At 31.8% G+C, this 26,790-nt stretch overlaps 1 protein-coding gene across 1 annotated transcript in view; it reads right to left on the bottom strand.

The window, feature by feature from the left end:
- The window catches only part of LOC127736830 (uncharacterized), a 68,451-nt gene extending 42,426 nt beyond the window's left edge, over positions 1–26,025 (bottom strand). The window contains exons 1-5 of the mRNA XM_052247421.1: positions 26,007–26,025; positions 20,069–20,416; positions 17,988–18,065; positions 17,612–17,719; positions 16,570–16,632 (exon numbers count right to left, since the gene is read on the bottom strand). Coding sequence (XP_052103381.1) covers positions 16,570–16,632; positions 17,612–17,719; positions 17,988–18,065; positions 20,069–20,291 — 472 coding nt within the window. The 5' untranslated portion in view covers positions 20,292–20,416; positions 26,007–26,025. The remainder of the gene's footprint in view (positions 1–16,569; positions 16,633–17,611; positions 17,720–17,987; positions 18,066–20,068; positions 20,417–26,006) is intronic.
- Positions 26,026–26,790: the final 765 nt, after the last annotated feature.

Genomic DNA, 26,790 nt, shown 5'->3' with positions numbered 1-26,790 from the left:
TCTTTAAAGGGCAAAAACTCCTTAAGGGGTCAATTGACAATTATGGTCATATAACTCTTTTGTAGATCTTACTTTGCTGAACATTATTGCTGCTTATAGTTTATATATATCTATAATAATATTCAAAATAATAACAAAAAACTGCAAAATTTTGTTAAACTACCAATTCGGTGGCAGCAACCCAACAATGGGTTGTTCGATTCGTCTGAAAATTTCAAAGCTGATAGATCTTGACCAATTGAACAATTTGATCTCATGTCAGATTTGCTCTAAAAGCTTTAGTTTTTGAGATATAAGCCAAAAACTGCATTTGACCCCTATGTTCTATTTTTAGCCATGGCGGCCATGTTTGTTGATGGATCAAAACTTCGGATACAATTTATAAACTAGATACCCTAAGGAACATTTAGTTAAAGTTTAAAGGTATTTGGCCCAGTAGTTTCAGAGGAGAAGATTTTTGAAATAGTTTACGACGACAGACGACGACAGACGACGACGACAGACGACGGACGACGACAGACGCCAAGTGATGGCATAAGCTCACATGGGGCCCTTCGGGCCACGGTAAGCTAAAAAGTGGGGCGAAAGATACCAGAGGAACATTCAAACTCATAAATTGAAAATAAACTGACATTGCCATGGCTAAAAAGAAACAGACAAACCGACAAACAATAGTACACAGAACACAACATAGAAAAATAAAGACTAAGCAACACGAACCCCACCAAAAACTGTGGTGCTTTCAAGTGTTCCGCATGTGGCACCCGTTGTGTTCTCATTTTACCCACAATTTCCATTGGTAGCTTTGTTTTAATTTGTGTGTCAGATGCGAATTATTTAGTTTGGTTTTGAATGCACATTAAAGATTTGTTTTACAAAAATGTTTTAAAAGAGAAGAAAAAGAATGAATCCGTAGGCATATTTGCTTAAAATATAGAAAATATAATATGAATTAAAAAAATGTACAATATCATTATTTCACAATTACGTTTGGATAAAGAGGTTAAACTAGTATATAAGAGTATAAAAACAAAATACGATGCAACTATTATAATTTCACCGAGCGGAGCGAGACGAAACACACTTAAATCAATTGTATGCCAAAAACAAAACATTCTTGACGGTACCTCCTCCTTTTCATTTAATCCTGTTAATGTTTGTATAGTAATGAATTAATGTTTTTACTTTAAATAGTACTAGAATAATCAATATAATTATTTAGAGGAGTGTACCAATTTCAATGTATTTTGACCTTCTGTATATACTACGTTACGGTAGATGATTTTTTTCTTTATCGTAGGCGAATAATCATGATAATGTTATAAAAACAAAGGTGTTTATAATTTATATAATTTATATAACCTTTTTGTTTACCTACGAAAGTTTGAATTTGGAAGAATATTACTTAAATTTGAACTCTTTAAATTTCAAATTCCAGTTTTAATTTAAAAATAAAGAGATGCGTATTGATCGCCAATAAGACAATTACCGCCAGTGAACGCAAAGACATATAAATGAAATGGGACATGTGGGATGTGGTCAATACGTAAATGAGACGGCACCCGACCAACAAAATGACATCCTATAGGTGGCAAGATACAGTCTTCAACAATAACGTATGAGTGAAACAAATACAGATCCTAGAGTAAATAGTCAAGTTTCTTTATTACTTCGTAACTGACATTGCCAACCTTACACGCATACGAGTAATTTTATAACTTATAACATGGAATTGTACATGTTATAACAACAATGGTCTTTTGTGCTCACAATTTCAAAAATTAACTGGAAGGTGTACTTTTTATCTTTCATAAAAAACATCATTGGACCTTCCATCCAACAGTAAAACCAAGTATGGGTGAGCAGGCAGTATAGGTATCCAAATTCTGTTGAACACGGACGCTAAAGCCGATGCCTCGTGTAACATCGTGTAGGTACATTACTGTGCACTCTGCGAGTTAAAGAACGATTACAACAACACTTTGAATGATCGTATATATGTGGCCCGTTGTACTGGTCAAAATGTCTGCCCCTTATTAATATATCTTCATTGTCCAGTAGCTGTCAAAATTCTTGCCCTTCGACCCAACTTTGACGAACACACATAATTGAATTGTATGGTTTTTTTTTTCATTATTATTATTTCGTCCGGAATATAATGAAATATTTGCCACTGGACAATAGGAAAACATAACAAAATAAGCTAAGAATTGATCCACAAAGCTATCATATATTATCGTACTAAACAAAATTTAAAAAAAAATATGATAGTTTGTTACTATATAAGTATTTTTTTCGAAGTAATATGTAATATTTTGAATAAATACCTATTTTGTCGAAAATATAACGGTGTCGTTCAAATATTATTCAGTGGCACATCCAAAGGAAGGATGTTACGGGTGTTGGAACCCCCTTTTTGACGATCAATGCTTTTGAACGGGGACATATGATTGGAACCTCCCTTTATCCTGGGTTGGAACCCCCTTTTTAAAAAATGGCTGGATCCGCCCATGAATATTTCCTATTTTCATCATAGATATATACTAGTCAACAAAAGAAACGATACACAAGTTTGAATTCCAATCTATCATAAAATATAATAAAAATGAAAAACTGTTAAATTATCCAATGAAAAACATTCATTTACAAAGCAAATGCAAACGATATATGCATATGATTAAAAAAAAAATCTGACCAAATTGGAAAGTTAAAAATATCGATTTATTGAACACAGGGGTAAAATTTATTTTGCGGAAAATGATGAATTTCGAAGATGAGAATTAAGTTTTCAAATATCTGCAAAGGCATTCAAAAATCATTTTAAGCAGACCATGTTTACTGTGTATCATCGCCATCGGAAATTGGGTACCAACGAAGCGGAGAAAAAGGAAAAAAATAAATAAACAAGTTGTGAATTCCTTTAATTTAAACCATTTCTACCGTTTTGATGGGGTTGTCGCCTTTGAAACGAAATACTCATATATTTAGCTTTAATTTTGTATACCAACAAGTAGCAAACAAAGACAAGATTTTGTGTTATACTCCAAAACTGTGCACTTGGTACCAGAAAATTTCGAGGTCAATCACACTCCGTCGCCCCGTTGGCCTGATACTCAACCGTTTTTCAATTTTTTTCTAGACACATTTCTAGATTATGATAGTATGTCTTCAATTTTACGGAAATTCGCTATCAAAAAGACGTTTTCTAAATAATATGAACAAACAAGTTTTTGTCCATTGTACGGCAACTTGTATGACGTTGTACGGCGAATTGCAAAATAACAATTTTGTGTTGTACGGCGTCTTGTAATATATTGTAATGTAAAGATGATATTTATCACTACTATATGAGTATATCATCATAATACAGGGGTTATATGGTGTACATATAAATGAGTTACCAGGTTATAAATATACGAAATAACCTACATAGCTAAAAATGTTAAAAAAATATGCCGTTAACCTGATTCGGATGTCATTATTACGTACCGTTATTGGAAGTCAATTGAAGTGGTGTTTTGAAAGACAAAAATGCTTTCTTCGTCCTTCTTATGCTAAATGTATTCATATATCGTTTATTAATTGCTTACAACTGTAGTAAGATTTGTTGTAAGAAAATGTTTTCGAAAGTTCAAGACAACACCTACCATTGATCTTTTTTGGGCTGTTTTTCCTTAGATACCATGTTTTGATTTTAAATTTCTTCAATGAATAATATAATGAATTCCTTCTTTTAGAAGGAAAGTGAACAAAACACTTTGTTTCCATTGCAAATAAGGGGGAAATAGATAATAATGCATTGCGTTTCGAACTAATTTTCTAGTTTCTGTAAATCGATAAATTACTCTTTTTTTTTATTAAAGACGAAAAAAGTGTCTCAATAAGGAAAACTCAGAAGATGAACGGTAAGTGTCTAAATATAATTCTAAAAAATATCCGCAAAGGAACCAGCTTAGAGGATTTAGTTCGTTTGTAATACGTTTAACATCCAAACTACTATTTCGGCAACTATATATGTGTGGTTTCCAAAGACATATAGTCACAGCTTGTGTGCTTGAGGTGTATGCTCTTATGTATTTTTTTTTTTTTTAAAGTTATGTCGTATTTGTTCCTGAGACAACTTTTCGTATGTGTGCTACTGGTATATCATTATCTCACTTTGAGGCCAGTTTTGTACTAAAATTTTAAGAAGACGCACACCACAAATTCTTGGTCCAATTGTTTTCTATGTTAATTTTTTCAATTGATAGCATATTTGGGGTTTGGGTCAACATATCAGAGCGTACTGGTTACCGGAACATGTACTCCTTCCATGAGAAACAGGCAATACGCAATATAGGTCCTCCGTTTTAGATTTCATTCATACATTTTTTTCTGCAAAAGTTATCAGTCAAAGTGTTCTACCAGGATCAGCAGTCTTTCACCTTTCATTTGATACCTAAATTACCAATATATAGTTTACATAGTTTGATCCTTTCGGTAGTAAAAATTTTGTTTTAAATATTTTTGACCGGGTTCGAGTTGGTGTAACATCTTACAAAGACTTAACGAATTATTTGTCACTAGTATACGTACGTTCATCCCAAGTTATCTAACATATATATATCGATGTGCCCAGTGGTTATCTTAATGTTTGGGTAAATCATGACAGTAAATGTTTGATTTTTTTGCAAAATTTATTTTATTGATACAAATCCATGGCTCGTCAATTTACAAAGAATTCCGCAGCTAGGGGCCGTCTTAAAATTGAATTGCGGTGATAGTTATTGTTCCTTGTTGAAGGTATCGCTGTGACCCTGAGATGATTAGCAGCAATGGAAGCGCTGTGCCATTGTTTTTTGTGTGTTTTGCTGTGAATGTACATTTTGTACTGATTTACTGTTAATGACAAGGACTATCTATACTAAAAGTTAAAAACCTAGAATAGAAAGTGTCTGTTGATGGATACCCAATATACTTTCTTTTCTATTACAGATTTTTTTTTCAAATTTGCAACTTTTAATATTATGATACAAAAATGAAAGACTGTTGTTATTGCTGTTTGGCCTGAATTAGAATAAGTTCATGGAGAGATAGTGCGTGTGTGTGTGTGTGTGTGAGTGGGAAAGGGGGGAGGGGATATATTCGACCGAGTCCTCTGCTTGTAGTACTTTATCACGAATAAGATGTTTTATACATGATGTATTTCTAAATTTAACTTTTATATTGTGTCAAATAAAATGATACAATTCAATACTATAGCAAAACCTATATATTTGGTTTTATAGAACTACCTTAAAAATAAACATTTAACCTTTAAATATATGAAAATAATCAAATCTGTGAATCTAAACCATATTTTATTAATTTGTTAATTGAAAGTAATTACTGGTCAACATTTATACAATGTAAACGATCTATAAAGGAGCCTGTTGTTCAGTGATTGTCGTTTGGTGTTGTGGTTTATAAGTTTTCTCGTTTTCGTTTTTTATATAGACTAGACCATTGGTTTTCCTATTTGAGTTGATTTACACTAGTCATTTTGAGGCTCTTTATAGCTTTCATTTCGGTGTGAGCCAAGGCTCGGTTTTGCAGGCCGTACTTTGACCTATAATTGTTTACTTTTTATACATTGTGACTTGGATGGAGAGTTGTCTCATTGGCACTCATGCTACATCTTATTTATATATAAGGACATTTCTAAGTATTTTTATAACCTTTATAGATCACGTGTTCTTGTATGATTCTTTCTTTTTTTACGATACTAACTGCAATATTGCAGAATCTGTTGAAACAGAAATGAGGGGCATAGATCTTGTCTTCATGAGATTTTAGAAATAAGGGGAGTCCCATTTCATTGTCGTGTGGGGGAGGGATTTGAAAATAAATAACTTCGATTGGGAAGAGTTGAAAAAAAATATTCTGCAACAAAAAATGCAGGAAACAATTGTTTACAAAAGTGAAAAAAAAATCACGAAAAAATTAGCAGTCGTAGCAAAGTAGGAAAATAAATATTAATTCTGGATACAATTCTCCTGATTATTCATTTGAAAATAAAGTAATGTGGTATGATTGCCAATAAGACAACTATCCACCAAAGTTCAAATAAATTAAATGGATGTAAGCAATCATAGGCATCCTTACGGTCTTTAACAATGAGATAAACCCACACCGTATATATATATATATATAGTCTGTTATAAGGGCAATTGACTACATTAATACATTGCATCGCATATTTGACGAAAACTCTGATATTTAAGAAATATAATGTAATCTATAAAACAAATCGATAGTTATAGATAAAATTAAAAGGGTTTTATTCATGGACACTTCATGGATTTTTTGTTTATGTTGAACGGTTAAAATATTGACATAACATAAAATTGAGATGTGAAATGGGGAATGTGTCAAAGAGACAACAATCCGACCAAAAAGCAGAAAACATGTTTACACCTGGAAAAACCTGTACTTTTCTTTATGATGCTGGAGATCTAATAGGACCATGTAGCTAAAATATTGTGTATACCATGATCTATTGTGCCGTTAGACGAATTATATTTCTATTAACACTAATTTTTTAAAAGGACGGCATATAAATAAAATAAAACTAACAAGTTGCCATACAGTTGGAAAACAAGTTGCCGTACTGTAAATATGTCAACAGTAGCAAGTTGCCGTACCCTAGGCTGGATTCCTTTTTACCGATATTCTTTAGAAAACGTCTTTTTGATAGCGAATTTTAGTAAATATGAAGTCATACTATCATAATCTAAAGATTTGTCGGGAAAAAGAATGAAAAACAGTTGAGTATCTTGCTAACAGGGCGACGTAGGGCGATTGACCTCGAAATTTTCTAGTACCAAGCTAAGTGCACAGTTTGGGAGTATAACACAAAATCTTGTATTTGTTTGCTACTTGTTGGTATACAAAATTAAAGCTATATATATCAGTAATTCGTTTCAAAAGCGACAACCCCATCAAAACGGTAGAAATGGTTTAAATTAAAGGAATTCTTAACTTGTTTATTTATTTTTTCCTTTTTCTCCGCTTCGTTGGTACCCAATTTCCGGTGGCGATGATACATGTACACAATGATGTTTAAGTTTTAAATTTTAAGTTCTAATATCAATTTTTGAATTTTTTGAAAGAACAAAAATTTAAAAAAAATCTCGTTTTTGCCTTAAATCAATGGTTTTGATAAGAAAATAGCACTCTGTAAAAATTAGACCAATTGGGCAATAATTTACCGTGGTACAGTGTATCCAATTTCTTTGTATAAGGAAAATTTCCCTTGTATCGTTTCTTTTGTTGACTAGTATATATATGATAATGATTTGAATATCCCAGACATTTCCAACTTTACATCAAGGTATATAGAAAAAAGAAAGAAGAAAGAAATGATAATAAATCTGAATACAACTATAAAGATATGAAATAAAATATCAAAGCTAACGAAGAAAACGGCAAGATGTGTTGTACATGTATTAACATTTTGGCAATTTATGAGAAGGAGAGTGAACACTCTGCTTGATATAAAATTAGCATCCCCAGGATAGCAATTCGAATAGAAGAAAACTATAAAATTATAAAGAAACCGAAATGTTAATCACCCACTTGATATGGCCCACTGATGTACTAGGCTGTAACCGCGAACAGGCCATGTGACAAAGAGAATCGCTAATGTCACGTGATTATAATCAATGACTGGGTAATTAAAATATAGGTGTAATTATCTATACTAAAATGTGTGTTTATTGTACAATATAATTTGACGTGAAATTCGAAATTCGAAAGTATATCGTCTAAAGTACGGTTAAAATCGATTAACAAATGACAAAGTTATAAGGGTTTAAGGAAATTTAAGAATGCAATTTCTGCTGAACCCACCTTGCTTTAAACAAGGATTAATTTTCGCTTCACCTACATGACGTTGCCAATGATAATTAAGAAATAATTCACGGAAGCCATAATTTGTTGGACATTTACACATGGCCTTGGCCGTGATATTCGAATTTTATCATGAGCGTTAGCAAGGGATAAAATTAACGAATATCACGGCCAAGGCCATGTGTAAATGTCCAACAAATTATGGCTTCCGTGAATTATTTCGATTCTAATAGGACAAATACGGTAATTTAAAAACTGAAGCGAAGGTAGGATTGCCGTGTGTATGGCTGTTCTATTTTACCCCCTGTTAGATAAAAGCTACAAATTTCAAATAAATCTAAGTCTTACATGAATTATTTCTTAAATAAGCACTAGAAAAATGTGTTCAATTCTCATAATTCTTAACCCAAACATTTTTTTTCCGTTGGTTACTTTACTGTCAAATCCAGAGTTGACATGTCGTAACTAAGGAGTGAGCCGCCATGTTGACTTGCTGAAATCCACAAATGTGCGAATAATGCAATAGAATAGAAAATGAAACAACACTTAACTCAAAACTCCATTTTAATGCAATATTATCCGAACTTAGGGCGTATACGTAACGGAAAACGTTCAGCTTGAGAGTTTTCATTCGTATGTGACATCATGTTATGACATTATAATAGGAATAACGGTTCTGTAGTTTCTTTTTCAATTTCAATTTGAACACAACGAAATCGACATAGTGTTTGCACATAGGTTACGATATATGTGGATTTACGTAGGAGGTAAATAGTAACAGCCACCAATATGCACATCTCTGAGTCTGCGCTAAGTATAGATATATCGAGAATTTTATCACGGTGTTGTTTACAAAGCGAAAGAAGCACGTCATATTAGAATTGCTATTTAATATCATAGAAAATGGACGAATATGTGAGGTACTTTCGTTACGGTGACCGGTTGCGACCGGAGCGAATATCTGTAATTGAAACGAAGAGAAATTTATCGAGAGCTAGCGACAAGTTTGTTTCTCATTGCGTTAGGTTGTAGATATAGGCATGTGCGCTTATATTTTCACTTCCCATGTTGGTTCTGGGAAATGGTAGGTTATACCCTCGAAAGAAATATGTGAGGAACCTTTGTTTAATGGACCGGTTGCATTCGGAGAGAGGAATTCATCCGAGAACCACCATATTGAAAATGTTTCAGTAGTTATGCTATAGACATCAGAACATGGCAGTTCTTTTCTCTCATAAAATTGTTTCTGTGTAAAAAAAATTAATGCTTTTGCATCGGTTTATTTTATTCTGTAATATTTTAATTTTGGTTCCCTTTAAATTGACCGGCTCTCACAAAAAGCAAAGGAAAAAAAACCCTATTTTTTATAAAATTCTCAACGTGACCAAGCCAAATCTTTACTTTGGCATTGTATATATACACTGAGTTTAATCAATATTTTGTTAAAACCGGTAATTTATTGGCTTTATAAAACGGTCAAATGTTAGAAAATTAACACATGCGTTTTGTACATTAATACTAGGATTTCCCATAGATATAATAGCCACTATTATTATATCTATGGACTGCCAGACATGTAGATTAGTACCTCTCCATATGTGATTTTTCCCGACAATACACATGGTATGTGTAGTTTTTCTTCTAATTCAATACTTTTTTTCCAGGCCATAAACGGTTGTAATTTTATAAAATTAATCTTTTAGAAAATATGTCAAAATGTTAGTAAAGATACCACGACAGAAAAGCGTGTATATTCATTTATTTACGGACATTTTCCCTGCACATTTTTATAAGTATTTTATGTTTTAAATCTTGATTCAATATATATATATATATATATAATATATAATTTTTATAATATATATATACACCATAAACAAAGCAATTCAGGTCGTTTGAGTCGTTTGTCTTGCAGATAGAGAATTTTTCTAGATGATTATTTCTTTTTCGAGCTCCAAACTTAGGCATCGTTTATAAATAAATCGTCGACTATGATCAAATGACGTCTGAAATACGTCTATAGAAAACATACGGTGTGTATTTTTTGAATAGCCTAGGATCCTGGCCAACCTTCTCTTCTCGTAAGTAAGGCTATATATAAACTGTCGAGAATTTGGCCAAGATCTCAGGCGTGTTTTGTAAAATCTCGATCGGTTTATACACTTCGGGTGTTTCCGTTCTCATTCGGATGTGTATAATTAGGACAAAGTCTCCCTCTGCGACCGAATCGATCTCAACTTATTTACACCCACTTACAGAAAAAGCGGTACCATTTTATGTGTAATTAGCGTATTTCGTCCTGCTTCTTATATAACCTTACAAGTTTGCCATCGATTAAATCTAAATGAAACAAGTGTACAACAATTATCAATTTTCATATTTATTACAGTTTAAACTAAATCATAATATTGGTGAATTATCGATGATAAACATGATTAAACTGTATAACATTAATACGATTTTTTAATGACTGGTCAAACACTTGAAAAGTTCCGATTGCGAAATGGATAACGACTTGTTATTTTCTCCCTATATGTAAAACTTCAAAGAGTGAAGATGTGATAGATGGATGCTAACACTCATCTAAATTATATGGACGAGTAATAAAAAAGGTGTTACATGTATGAAGTTATTCTGAAAACTGTAATCAATTAACGAGATTCAGATCCAGGATTTGTATTTTCGTTCTTCGAGGCGCAAAAAAAAAGGCACAAATAATGAGTGATGTTACTAATGTAAAAGTTCATAAAGTTTATTTTAGAAATTCACATGTATACCTATCTCTATTTCCAAGCCAATGGTCACTTACTCGCATTTACATAAAAACGAATAGTTTTAAAAGTATTTTTAAGGATATTTTTTTTTTCATATTTGGTCTTAATTCTACTGTCCAAGCTTAAGACAATTCCAATATTTTCATAAGTAGATTTTCATTTTTTTTAGATATACTTTCGAAGCAGTTGTATTACTTTTTCCATATTTTTTAGAATGACTTCCTTCTCTTATTTCTAGTTAATTTTCTTTTTTTTATAAACGTTTTTTTTTATTTGTGTTAGATAGATTTTCTAAGTATATCATCCGTTTTTGTTGAACCATTTAGGTAAACAGAAAGCATCATATAATAAATGATTATTTTCTTCACTGGATATTCTTGCTTAGTATATTAGTGAGCATAAGTCGTCCTGAACATGCATGGTATATGTGCCACTGGACCGTAAGAAACCATAAATTAGTGTTTTTACTTAAATGAAAACATCTACACTGTACATGTATATGATACTGGACTAGTCTTTTGCAAATATATTGACATATTTTGGTGGATGGTTTAATTAATTGAAGAATGTCGTTTGCAGTATTAGGTATGAAAACGGTTAAATATACCGTTCATACACTAATGTGAAAGATGGGAAAATGTTTACACGAAAATCATCGTAAAAATGTTTTTCCCTACGTGAAACGAGATAAGAATATTTTGTATCTAACTTGTGAAAAACTTAATAGGCGTTTAATAATTTACAAACATGAATAAAGTCATTCCGATGATTACTTTAATAAAGAAAACTTTGCAAATCGTTTGATGCGGATAATGGAAAAGATTGACACACAAATGTTTTTAAAGCTTAAAATAATATATTCTTTTTTTATTTTAACCAGGAATAGCGACTGCCAGTAAATTATGTTTCTGAGATACTTCTTAAATTTGTTCACGTCTTTTCCGATGTACAGCTCACTAATTAGTATGAAGATCACTAAAGAAAAATAAATAGACACAAATGACAATAGTGATAACTTTAATAATAAAAAAGAATAATAAAATAAATAATGTTCGTGTCAATATTTTTTTTTACAAGTAATATATATTTTTTAAAGAACTCGTATGACTAGCCGGCAAAAGTAGAGCAGATATTTTGATATTTAGATTGATTTTGTTAGTCTTTCTTAATTTCTCATTATGGTGTTTATGTATCTATTTATCTATTCATTTCAGACTTATCATTTTTATTTTAAATGCAAAAACGAAATAGTGCTATGAATAAAAGTATCATAATATCGTAAACAATTATGAGTAGTATAATCTACCGATTAATTTGAGTACATTTATTCGTCTCATTTGGAAATCCGAAAACTAGCATAATCGCCAAACAACCAATCATGTGAGATAGTATCGTTTCTGAACGGGACACGTTTGTTTACACGAAATATATTGATCGTTTCGTTCACACACGACTTGAGCGGCAAAAAACGATTTGACTTCAATAAACGAAATGAGTGGAGATACACGATGCTGACTGATTTAAATCGTTCGTTCTCGTTTCATTCCATTCTCGTGTTCGTTCCGTGTTCATTCCGTGTAAGAGGGAACGTTGAGTGGTTTAGTAGCTGTATATGAAATATAGGACTGCAATGTGGGTTATAGAGTGACAGGAAATCTTCAGTATATTTGAATTTGAAATCAAAGCTATGCAAAATGGTGTTCTTTTGGTCTTTGAAAAGGGTCTGCATTTTCAATTGGAATGCGGACCGTAAACACCGTAATGTTGTGTTGACTAATGCACCAGTCGTATAGACTTTTATAGTAAACAATTTCCAAACGAATCGAATGAACCAAAGTCACAATCATCCGCGCACTTTCAAGTAAATTTCATCTTTACACCTATCAATTGTGTCAAAATACCGCGCTTAACTGTAAGTGGAAAATAAAACAATTATTCCACTTCTGCTTTTTGAGGAAATAACACTATTTAAGGATTTAACTTAATGTATGCTTCTTTGAAATGTTAAAGCCAAGTTTCAACGGACTTCCCAGTTTTGTCATATTTTTTAGATTTTGTCGGAACTCCATTTCTTAAACATACGACTGAAAAACTTAGTTTGCCTCTTCTAAAAATACCGCTTTATCAACACAACCTCAAAAGAGAATTACGGACACCAAAAAAAACAACTAACCAATAAAAAGTAAAAAAAATTAAAAATACCGAACTCCGAGGAAAATTCAAAACGGAAAGTCCGTAATCAAATGGCAAAATCAAAGACTCAGACACATCAAACGAATGGATAATAAATGTCATATTCCTGACTTGGTACAGACATTTTCTTATGTAGAAAATGGTGCATTAAACCTTGTTTTATAGCTAGCTAAACCTCTCACTTGTATGACAGTCGCATAAATCTTCATTATATTGACAACGATGTGTGAACAAAACAAACATACATAATAGGTAAAAATGTCAAAAATAGGGGTACAGCAGTCAACATTGTGTTATAATCTCAATCACAATCACTATAAAAACAAACAAATATGTAACAAAGAAACACAAAAAGGCATATAGACAAAGCACATTAGCAAAAATGAAAGACAAGAATACACAAATTTACCATAGCACAATAACACAATGACGGAGAAGTACAGAGCCACGTCAAATGGACATCACCAAGAATAGACTAAACAGTAAAAGTAATATCCATAAAGAGAAAGAAAAGAATACTAGAACACGTTATTAAGATGATAAACAACGTCAGTACCAAGAATCTATACTTCAAGACCACCGTGTATTATTTGTGAAGTTGATACGGAATATCTATCAACAAGGTCTTGGTATCTTCCGATGAACTTTTTTTAGAAAAAGGACGAGACGTTCTTTGACATACCACTGGTTCATCAACTTTCTAGTCAGACACTGGTGACGTTTTACAGAGTCTGAGTAGCAGCTGCAAGCTCTTGAATACCGAATCAGTTGGAAAATATATATCCCATATGCAGGTGAAGTTGGTAGATTGCTACTAAGTTGGGGGAAATTGATAATTTCAAAATTAAAATCGTCTCGTTTGCCATAGATTCTGGTACTGAGATGACCTCGTATGTCAAATTCGAGGTATAAGTCTAAAAATGAGGCGGAGGAAGGCGTGTCTGTTGTTTCTTTAATTTCTAGTTCTGGGGGGATATATTAATGGAATCCAATTAGAAAAGTTAGGATTGTGAATGGGAAGAACATCATCAATTTATCTGAATGTGAAATTAAATGATCTGGCTTCTTTGATCTTCTTGTTTTTGACAAGTGTCTGAAGGAACTCCGACTCATATGAAAATAAGAAGAGGTCGGCAAGGAGAGGCGCACAGTTCGTTCCCATAGAAATGCCGACAATTTGTTAAAAATGTCTACCTCCAAATTCAACAAATATGTTGTCAATAAAAAAACTCCAGCATACTGATCACTTGTTCTTTTGTGTAGCATTTTTTAACTTTTTGTTCACTAAATATGCCGTATGGTATCCAAAAGTAGAAAATTTTTGGGTATGCTACCATTTTTATGTTGAAAAGCATTGTGAATTATTTCTTTTAGACGATTTTTCAATTTCAAATAGGGAATGGTGGTATACAGGGTTGAAAAATTAAAAGTTTTGATAGAACTAATTTCAGAAAAAGATCGAGATTTAGAATTATCCAGAAGTTCTTTCGAGTTTTTTAGAATCCACATATGGTTTATACCACTACGCGAGTAAACAGTTTCACTGTATTTCTGAAGACCCTCTTTCACTGCGGACAGAATTTTTGTCAATCTAATGGACAATTCTTTAGTCGAACAAGCAGATGAGCCGCAATATACAGTTAATTGTACGGAAATTTGTGAAGTTTAGGTATCAAATACAAACAAGGTAAGTCCTCCGATTTGCTGTTCAATGTAATGTTCATTCAATCCATGAAGAACTTATGATTCGCCAAAATCTCATCCTTGTCAAATGATATGTTTTTTGTATGTGGGATTACCTGAGTGCTCATTTATTCCTTATTCTTTTACAAGACACTCGTGGTAGTATGATTTACATACAAAGACAATATTATTTGAAGCTTTGTCCGCAGGAACAACAACATACTTATCGTGAAGAGATGATAGACATTTCACAGCCTCTTTGTCTCTGAAAACGGACTTTGGTCGATCATTCACACAGTTTTTCAACTTATGAATGTGACGTTTAATCAGAGATCTGATTGTTTTGACCCATTCTGACAAAGTGTCCAGTTCAACTTCTTCTCGTTTAGCCCATGCTCTGGCGTAATCCCCAATGGAATCCATAATTATTTTGAAGTTATGGTTCCAATTGATGTGTTGGGGTTCTCTAAACTTAGGAACATGAGATATCACCTTTCGGAGATGTTCATGTTGTATAATGTTTAGATCTCCAGTAATAACATGGCCATAATGGCTGTAAATATAAGGTGAGTGGGAACAGTCACATATCAGAGGGTTTTTATACTTTGGGTGCGAAACATCAACAAATACAGGTAATATCAAGTCCTAAATATATGCAGAAAACTAGGTATTCAGCCCAATCAGAACGGGACACAACTTTCCAGAAATTTAATGATTGAATAGTAGAAATTTTGAAAGTTTAAAAAATATCGTTTTAAAGAATCTTACCTTATATCTTGTGTATATGAAAAGAAAACTTGCAGTTTTATATTTATAGTAGTAACGACGATACAATTTATTCATCAGTGCTTTATTGTATGATGTTGGAATCCGGGTGAACACAAAATGTCCCAGTTTACAGTAATTTATACCTTCATAATTTGTCATCAACAGGCTTTTATGATGACATTTTTCGCCTAATAAATACAGCATTATGTGTGATGCTTGAATGAAATAAAAAAAGAAATATATTTGAGTGCGTTCTTTGAATAACAAGTCAAACTGCATGCCACTTAGGATCTGCAGTTCAAGTCAAGTTTGCTACCCAAACGCCAAAATAAAAATAAATGCACCATACGACTTTTTGACGACCAATCTTAAATTCAAGTAAAATAATTTTTCTAGAACTGTGCAAATGTTTAGCCGTGTATTATTAAGGGAAATTAAACTCTTTTAATATTCGACTTTTTTTCTATTCCGTCACCGCACTATCAGATTATCTATTCTTGGGGTAAACTATCCTAAGTATTGTGTAAATTCAAAGTTAATCGTTAGATAAAGCTTCAGTATGTGCTGTTCAATTTTGTTGGCATAATAAAGTCAAATTAGAGGTTTTTCTTTTGTGTTTAGTATTTATAACAAATGTTCTTCTAGATAAATGTGATGCCGTGCGAAATAAAGTTTGGTTTGCGTCATTACAATTGATGCTTTATCTCACTGTCTTCTTGTGTTGCAAGACGTTATATATATTGAAATTTTAAGAAAAATATCACTTATGTTTTGAGTAAACGTATATGCTTTTTATATGTTATATACTAAATTAACATGTATTCCTTTTTCAGGGCGAAAAATTTCTTTTTTCTAAATAGCTAATAAATAACATTTAAAAAATATAATAAAATTGCGCTTATAGAGCATAACATTCATCAAAGACACTTAATTTTGAATTGGTAATCCATCCGATTGCTTCGTCTGCCTTATTTGCAGTAATAGTAATATACTTTTTTCCAACACAATCTTTAAAAATTTCCTTAACATGCTTTGCGTGAAATATCCTAATAAGTATATATATTCCTATTGCAAACCATAATTCCTGAACGACATTTAGTCAATAAAATAGAATTTATTGCAACATTCCAAATTTTGATATATTATAAACTGTTATGGTCAATAAAATGCTTTTGTTTTTGACATCGAAAAAGCTACATATGGAACACAAACCTGTACGGTGATTAATTAAACATGAAATATTGTTTAACTTTTCCGTTTCAAACCTGACACAATTACAAACCTGAAAAATGGCTTTGGTCAGGAATTACATAGATTGGAATCTCCGTTTCACTGCCTTGTGGTGCTGAAATATAAATGATCTTCAATTACTTATTTCTTAAAAGAAAAAGTTGATATATATTTTCACTTAACACTTGCAAATGGTAATAAAAATTATTTCATTGTGTTTGAATTCATTCATTTATTTGTGTCTTTGTATGTGTGGGTATTGTGTGAATGCATTGGTGGTAGAATTAGGGGGGTTATGGAATTTAGGATAGTGATTGGGTACGATTTATGCATGAACAACAATGCTATACTATGCTATAATATTCAGCCAATCACTTTACCTAGATATTTTTAGTAAGAATATTTGTCTCTATAATGTCAACACGTTTCACTTCCACTCATCTTGTGCTAATACCAGGTGAGACTAATTGGACAGCGAGTTAAGGGTTGTTGTTTCCCTTCATATATACATTTTTAGAAGGAATCGTGAGAAATAGGAAATTGGCAATCTAAATCATTACGTTTGCAATAGTCGTCAATCTTTGCTGATATATAGGAACGGATCAAGATATGAAGCATATATTATTGTTTCGGTAGCATCCTTACGGTTCGTTTGCTTATAAAGGTTAAACAAGAATGTAAATTCAATTAACAGGACTACACTCTTAGTGTTTACTCGTATACTGACTTCCTGTTGGAATATACATTCATCAAATTGTTGCGGACAACAAATGCTAGTTATTATCTTATATTTTGTTGTAAAACAAAACTTACTGAAAAGTATTATATAAGTTGAAAACCCTTATTTACTGAAATTGTGATGTCTGATATTTGGCGGAACTTCGATACATTACTGTTTATTGTAAATTCGCATGGCGAATCGTGTATGTATACATGTACCAGGAAACGCGTGTTTTTTCGACACACCTGGTCTTTCCCTGTTGGATTCCTTGCACTTGCCTCAGTTTTTGATAGTTACATTGGTTTGTTTAATCTTAATCCACCTACGAGATTTGAACTGCGGTAAACTACTTTTGCTTTAATTTATATTATACCTTTGTGTCGTTTTGAACGGCAAATCTTCCGGCATTTTAAGGACAACACAATAAATACACAAATGCATGTAACTGATCCAACTGTAATTGATATGATGATCCATTTAACTATAAAATATGCAAATAAACCTGTATTTAGGCATGTTATTACAATTGTTTTCCTTTTTTGTTGAAATATATAGAGCATCGAAGTCATTTTAAACCGTTAAAACAGATTGAATGATCTCAGACAAAAAACTTGTTGAGATAAGCTGTAGACTTCATTGTCAAACTGTGAAAAACTTTGTTAATTTATGTGTGTAGACTTGCTGAATTTCTTACGTGACCTTTCTACCTTATTCGTTCATTAGTTTTATCTTATATCTATTATTCTCACCAGAATCTGACTTTGGAGTAGTTGGCTGCCGAGTCACAATATCAACAGGAACAACAATCTTCTGAAGAGTTTGAAATCCTAAGACAAAAAAGATAGACACGAAATGATATGAAGCAATTTTGTATGTAATACAAATTGTTATGACATTGTACGGTTGAAGTACACTGGAAATGTTTTTGTTTACAAATTTGTATTAAAACATGGTTTGTTAAATATGTTACATCATCTGAGTTGTTACTATTTCCATTATCATCTTATATAAGTATATACCAATTGAAAATATATAATAATTGAATATAACTTCGTTATAACAGAAATATCGAAACAGGAAAAAAGATGAAGATTTATTACCATTTTGGTTAAAGTGAAATCATAACTTCTTACCAGAACAACTTTTAGATTGCTTACCTTTACGCGGTATTTTTCAAATAAGGTTACCATCAACCACAGTAGTAAATATCTTTACAAACGTATACTTTAAACACTTCTTTTTAGTTCGAAAAGGAAAATCACAAAAATGTTTAAGTAGATTATTATATAAGCTAGGACTGAACTGAAATATTTATAGTAATCGTTGATTGATGTCTATAAAGAAAAATTACACCGTCTACTTTTTATCATGATAACGTCATGTATTTCATCCGAGAAAGCGTAAAACAAAATTGCATTGATCATGTCAATTCCGAGCATTTCAGGAAAGCATGGTGCTAACCTTACTAAGTAATAATACGTGGCATGTGAAATCAATCGCTTAATATACAAGCTTTGAGTGCATAAGAAAATGTCTGTACCAAGTCAGAAATATGACAGTTGTTATCCATTCGTTTAATGTGTTTGAGCTTTTGATTTTGGCTTTTTTAGGGACTTTCCGTTTTAAATTTTTCCCGGATTTCGGTTTTGTTTTTTTTACTTTTTATAGGACTTTGTACAAAATAGAAATATATTAATTTTATCTTTTTTGTGGTCTTTTTTACAATATGGAAAATTTGATGTAGTTGACACTATTTACAATAGGATCGAATAAGAACTTGACAAATGGCATAATCTCCTGTCTACTGGTGAAGACCTTTGTTGAACTGTTACTTAAAATATATGTTGTGATGTTTGGTTGATGTTTTATTAACGTATACTATACATCTCCTGTCAAGAGGCATATGCTATCAAATTCCTGTTCACCGATTTGAACTATAACATGATTAAACGCATATCAAGATTAAAAAAAGTCCAGAAGAAACAATTAACAATACGTGGGACTCGTTAGAATGAATCAGAAATCGTGCGTATTGTAGATTAAATGCCATCTTATTGGTGATCGAGGTGACCTCCGAAGACTGACGGCGGTCATATTACCCCAAACAAACATAAATATAAACGAAGACAAACAGACAAGTACGTGCTATCGTTTAATGACGATTTTTCTAGGTCTGTTTTGTTTCATGATTTTGATCTTAAATGTATGTATAGGATAGTTTTATCTGTTTAAAGTGATTTTTTAGGATCATTCAACGAAATGGTTATTCTTTGTTTAATGTGACATTTCTAACATAAAGCTACACGAATTTAAAAGTCTGACTGCGATTCAATTCACTTAAACATGTTAGGACTTATTATCCGAATTGAAATAAGCAGAGTGATTTGTTATAAATACTTCAATATCAAGTTCACAAGTTGTTATCGAGAATATTCGTCAGAAATGGAGAAACCTATAGAAAGTAAACGGACATTTTTTTTTTAATTCAGTTGATATCCTTGTTGTCAAAGATGAGATGTGGCATGATTGCCCCTGGCACAAGTTCAAATAACGGTAGTAATTGTTGATCACCGTACGGCATTCAACAATAAGCATAACCCATACCGTATAGTCAACTATTATAGTTCTCGACATGACAAAAGGTTAAACAATTCAAAGATCCTCTTGTTATATGTACCTTGTTTTCTTTGATACAGTTTTTTTGTTTTATAAAGTTGTGTTGATACAGTTTAGTTCCCCTCTGTACATTGTTAAGTTTAATAGAAGTAAGATTTTATAGAAACAGTGCAAAGATATTGTTTAATTGAAAAAAAATATAATGAATACTTACCATCATTGCCGTTCCATTTGACTGTTATATTTCCTAAATACTTTGCTTCCCCTGTAACCATTCTAGTTACACAACTATATGAATGGTTCTTCATATCTTCTTTTACTGTAACATTCCATGTGAATGATTTGCAGCTCTCAGAACATGAACATATATTTGGAGAGCATATCCAATTTGTATGGTAACACGTGTTATTTACATATCGAATATCATTATGTGTCATCTTCTCTATTAGAAACTCTACGGAGCACTGCCAAACTGCGATGTTGGTTGAGCAAATAAATTGAAACACTGTTAAGTTATTGTTCTTGAAGGACTTTCCTTTAAGCAATATATCAGGTGATAAATCTAAAATGATTATTGAGATGTTTTTCTTATTATCATTATCTTTTTAGAGCAGCATTTGGTATAAATTCATGCTACAAATTGTTATATTAAAATACCAAGATAAGAACAAGTTTTTATTAGTTTTGAGCTTTTAGATATGTTTATTGACGTATCTTAATATTTAAATGAGCTTAAAGACCAAGTTTTTTTTAATCCTGATATCTTTTATGAATTTTTATTAACTAATGGGTCGAGGCAACTGCTGTGCCTTCATGGTGTTGTTTTGTAAGTTTCCATTTCATCAGATTTTAAATCATTTGAAAGAGTAAGGTTTCTTTACCTATGCATAGCAGGGCTTAGCCAGATTTTTCACTATGCTTTAATTTTTTTGTTTTAAATGGTCTTGAAATTTCTAGTTACACAGTATTGATTCGAACGCCTCTGATGAATCTTGTATAGCAAAAACAAGCATTTCTTGTACAAAATTATAAACAAGATATATTTGATGAATTTCTGAATAAAAAAAGTAGGTATGTTTTCCATTCGTTTGATGTGTTTGAGCCATTCTATAAGCAATTTTCCGTTTTAGTTTTCCTTGGAGTTCATTATTTTTGTAATTTTACTTTTTCTACGAATTCAATTCTGTCGTTGATCCCAAAATACAGTGAAACGAAAAAATTCGTATCGAGATGACTTTCAAAATATTGCATGTTAAACTTATACATGTTATATTCAGTAACGATGGGGAGGGGTCCGTTTGTTATAAATAATCGTTTTTTTTTTTAAGTTTTGTTTTCTTAAATAAAATAAATTCTTCAATACAACATGGAATCAATCGGTAGTATGAGAATGCATCGATTGGGTTTGCAATTGAAGAAGTTAGATCTGTAACTGCATCTGACATATCTCGCTGTATAAATCTGGACGCAGTTTGTAAAACAATATCTTTATTACTAATTGATCTATATATTTTATGATTTTGCCTTTATATTATATTTGTCTTATTTTCAAATGAGTTGATACGGTATGTTTTTTTTCTTTTCGAATATATCACTTATCTAATGTTTTTTTTCGTGACGCTATTCCACCAACACGACATATGAATTCCTACTTTAGGAACATCTAATTTTGTGTCCTTTTTGCCACAAAAAATACTTTACATAAAATCGACCCACTGTCCCTGGTTACGGGAAGGATTTGGCGCAAGTAAATATGTTTAACCCCGCCACATTCTGAGCCTGTCGCTAGTTAGGAGCCTGTAAATCAGTGGTTGTCCTTTGTTGTTGTATATCACATTTGTTTTTCGCGGCTTTTTATAGCTTACTATGCGGTATGGGTATTGCTAACTGTTGAAGTAGTAAGGTGACCTATACTGTGGATTCATTATTATTAGTTGGATACCAATTTTCTTGGCTTTCGTCGGTAAGGATGATCCTAGATGTTCAATGTTCAACGAAGTACAACTTTCTATAAACTGCATGGCCTGCAGACATCGGCAAAACCCATAAAAAGAAATATTTGTTCCTCAATTTTTCCTCAATCCATGATAATTATTTCTCACGAAAATGATTGAATCCACATTCGTTGGGAACTTCTATGGCATTGTCACTGGTGGTGAGTTATCTCTTTGGCCATCATACCACATCCTTTTATCTTTTTGATATATGTATTATTGGAAATGTTTACTCGTCAGACTATTTACACGAAACATGATAAACACTTTTTGTATACGTCTAAAACGCCTGAAATCACCCCAGGTTTTTTGTGATTTTGTCACATTCTGTAGATCTCAACATTGTGCATGTTGGGGTTTGTATATTGTTGTTTATCGTTTGGTCTTTTGGTCGTTTTCGTTTTTTATGTTTCTTCTTTTATTGTAAGAATAAAAAGTATGCATTTTGTTTATTTTCTTTTGTTTCCTATTCTGACATCGGACTCGGACTTCTCTTGAACTGATTTTTACTGTGCGTACTGTTGTACGTTTGTTTTTTCCACATTGGCTAGAGGTATAGGGGGAGGGTTGAGATCTCAGAAAAACATGTTTAACCCCGCCGCATTTTTGCGCCAGTCCCAAGTCGGGAGCCTCTGGCCTTTGTTAGTCTTGTATCATTTTTAATTTTAGTTTCTTGTGTATAATTTGGAGTTTAGTATGGCGTCCATTATCACTGAACTAGTATACATATTTGTTTAGGGGCCAGCTGAAGGACGCCCCCGGGTGCGGGAGTTTATAGCTACATTGAAGACCCATTGGTGGCCTTCGGCTGTTGTCTGATCTATGGTCGGGTTGTTGTCTCTTTGACACATTCCCCATTTCCATTCTCAATTTTAAGTTTAATATTCAAAATAATGTTAGAATATTTCTAAACGCATTATTTATATTTTCTTTTGTAATGTCACAGGCTTTATAAGATTGAATTTTTTTAATCATAATATATAAGTTATCATAATAATGTTCTGGGTATAATCCAATTATTGTTATTTCATATGTTTATAGGCAAAATTTTCTCACAAATGGATTGCAACCGAAAGATTCCTGTGCTAAAGAAATAAAACAAATAAAAAATAAGTTCATGCCTTAATCATTGGAATGTCTTATAAAACCTCTAATAAGTACTAGAAGATATATGATAGTATGCACGTGACTTACACTGCTTATTAGCCAACTGATTGCTAACTAGTTGAACAATTCTTGACAAACATGTTGAACAATAATCAGCCTGAGTAGACTTCGAAAGTGCTACTCAGGAAAACAAATGACTAATTAATATTCCTAATTGAATTGCATCAGTCCGGAAATCAGATTGTGGTGGACATTAGAATTAGCGTTAACTCATTGTCATATTGTGCAATGGTCTTACACAATACAATATTATCAATACGCCACAAAATGATTATATAAGATGTCGAGATGCAGTTGCTAAATGCCATTGAATATTAAGGACTATATCAACAGTATCTCTGTTACTTTTACCGTGTTACAGATTAGTATTATCAACTGAAAGGTGAACAAAACCTTTATACAGAAAAGGTTTTAAATCATTCAAAAGACATGGAGTCACAACATTTTCTTCTTCAAGGTCTAATGAAGTTAGTTATGTGTCAACCATATTAACCTGTTCAATCAAAGAGACATTTTCCTTTATTCCTCTATTCCCCTCTTAGGGAGCCATCATTTCGATAAAACAAGCCGGTTTTTCCTTACAATCACAGCAATAAAATTGAGAATGGAAACGGAAAAGAGACAAACACCCGACCAAAGACCAGACAATAGCATAAAGCCACCAATGGGTATTCAACACAGCGAGAAAATCCCACATCCGAAGCGGGCTTCAGCAACCTCTAAACAAAAATATGTACTAGTTCATCGAATATTATATTTCAGTGTTTAAATGACTTTTTCTGCTTATAAGAATTCGGGTTTCTAGATCTTACTTTATGTATTAATGTTTTCGGACGGTTGTTGGGTCATTAGAGGTATTTTCAAATTTAAAAGAAAATAAGAAACGTTGATTTTTTCTGAAAACTTGTTTCTTCATTTGAGATTCTATTAGTTAGAGCAAAGTATGCAGATTTTAAATAGAGGCAATAGAGAGTATACCGCTGTTCACTAGTCATGAATCGATTAAGCAAAAACAAATTATGGTTTTAAATTATTTAGCACCTGAATAAGAATACGTCGTCTTAAATTTTCATATTTTGAATCAATATATTTTTTCAACTACACCATCTGTTTAAACAAACGTTCTTTTTTACTTGTAAATTCTATTAAAAAGTTGGAATCTGTCATGTTTTGTCTGTATGATTATCGGACAAGTTCACAGCCTTTCCATGTCATAATTTTACTTTTGATACCAAACTTACAACTATTTTGTATCAAATTTTGACGATTTCCCTGTTTTTTTCTCCCTGATGGGGCCCATATTATCGGTTAAACACCTGCACAAAAATAAGGTATATGTTATCTTATAACATATTATACAAGTGTAAGGACAACTTATATCAAATATCATATGTTGACCATATATATTTAAAAATACATTACTGTCATGTGGGAAAAAAACAATGACATCGATTTTATCAAAACTTGCTTACCCCAAAATTCATCATAAAACCAGAGAATATACGTATCAAAAATATTTTGATGCAGAATTTGCGCAAATTCATTCGTTCACAATGGTAGTAGAAACTTATAAACATAAGATGATGAGACAAAAGCCAGAAAAGCCTAACATTAATTTAGTTATGATGATTTTATGTTTCATTTTGTTCATTGAAAGTTCTTATACTGTCATTTAAAAGTGTCACACTTCACCTATTTTTGGTTTTAAGAAATATTTTCCATTAAGATTTATTAGACAATGCATCAGTTATTTAATTTTAGACGAAAAAGGTGTTTTGGATTTTAATATATGCTTTAAATCTGTGTCTGAAAACGTAATTTCTTGTTATTGTAAATTATGTTCGAATTTCAGATATTTCATGTAATGTTGTACAAAAAATATTGCTTTCCATGAAATACTGGATTAGAAATTCTGACATCTGCCTGCCTTTAAGCGTAAAAGAGAGTTTTTTTTGTGATGTGTCTGAGGATTTTGTAAACAGTAAAACAGTAAATACTATTTTTCGCTATCTAAATACTATATTTGAAAATTCAAATGTAAGAAAACAATGCCAACAAAATATTGTGGGACTGGGACAGAATATTCAAAATATTGGATAAGAATATAAAGATATTATGTATAATTCTTGATACCTGCACAGACAATTGAAATAGATCTGAAGCTGGCAATTGTGAGAAGCAGCATTTAATTAATCATATCAATTGTACTATATTTTCTTATATCCATATAGCTTTAATCCTGGTACCTATAATGAGTTTACTTACAAGCGTGACTTAATTTTGATAATGTATGTCGAATATTGTATTATATAATTTCATATGTTTTATCATGAACAGTAACAAAATTACAAAACAAATTATCAGACACTTCGCTTGCAGTCAATACAGTACTCTTCACTAGCTATCCGTACAATTTAGAACTGAATTGATTTATTTAGATCAATAATAACTACAACTCATAAACACTGCAAAGAATGTTAATGACCAATACTTATTTACCACAGGGGATAATTCGGAAAATTGACTGAAAAATTGGACATTACTTACTTATTAATTATTTTGGAAATTCTTAAATACAAATGTTTTGATTGTTTGTTTGAAGACGCATTGTTCAGTCATTTTTGTTTTAACACAGTAAAAATTTATCTAAATTTCAGAATATGAGTATTTCAAATACTGTTGAAACATGAGGCAATCGAAAAAAGATCGAAAAAAGATCAGTTATATCATACAGTATACACACAGCCAAATTACAATAGAATAGACCCAAAATGCATGCATTTAATTGAATCTAGGTACTCCAACGAAAAAGAAATGACTTTTAATTTGAATAATGCTATGCTATAAATTACATGGTCTTAGAAAAACGGTAAACCAATGGTTGAATAAATTTTTATGTTTTTGTTATTCTATATATTTGTTGGTGTTATTGTTGTGATGTTATATTCGTGTGTGCTTTTCCTATTTTTATTCCTTCGAAATAATACTTACCACCTTCTACAGAATACAGTTTTGCCACAACAAACAATAAAAGAGTATACTCCATCTCAATCTGAAACATAATAAAATAATAGTTGTTATCAGTTGACAAATGCATTCCACATTTCCCTTAAAGGATGGTAAATCCAAATTTTATGATTATTCGTGTGAATCGTTCTCATACAAAATAATACAATTGACGGTTTTCACCATGGAGCATTTCAATAAATAACTAAAAGAGCTTAAAGGTTGTAGCTGCTCAATTATCTCTTCACCATTTTTGGTCCATCTGAAAATCTGGAAAAAAATTTGAAGAAAAAGATGTCGGAATTCAGAACAAATCTTGGAAACCACCTTCATCAATATCAGTCAGCAAAATAATCGAAGAAAATGTCCTTCCTTTTTTACCGAAACCAAAGCTTTACAAAAGGCATTACAAAGTATTATATTAAACCGGCTCTTCTTTATATTCAACAAAACATATTTCTAAAATTATGTACTTTCACTCTTTCTGCTGTATAAGTTTGCCTTCCCAAGTATTACTTAACCAGCGATATCAATATGTGGATTGTTAAAGATTCTATATATCAAATCAAAATACTTCAATCTAAACACAACAATTTTGCAGTCATATCACATTCTACATAATGTGTCTTTCCCTGTTGGAGGATCCATAACATTGTCTCAATAAAGGTGTCTTTTTACAAACAGGTAGATAGCAATTGATTGTTTTTGTCACACAAAATATCATTTGCAATGTGATTAACTACACAATTTTTTTAATAATTCAATAAAA

This window comes from Mytilus californianus, unplaced genomic scaffold, assembly GCF_021869535.1.
Source record: "Mytilus californianus isolate M0D057914Y unplaced genomic scaffold, xbMytCali1.0.p SCAF_38, whole genome shotgun sequence".
NCBI lineage: Eukaryota > Metazoa > Mollusca > Bivalvia > Mytilida > Mytilidae > Mytilus > Mytilus californianus.
The sequence above is the reverse complement of the archived record's forward strand: the minus strand, read 5'-3'. Positions and strand labels throughout refer to the sequence as shown.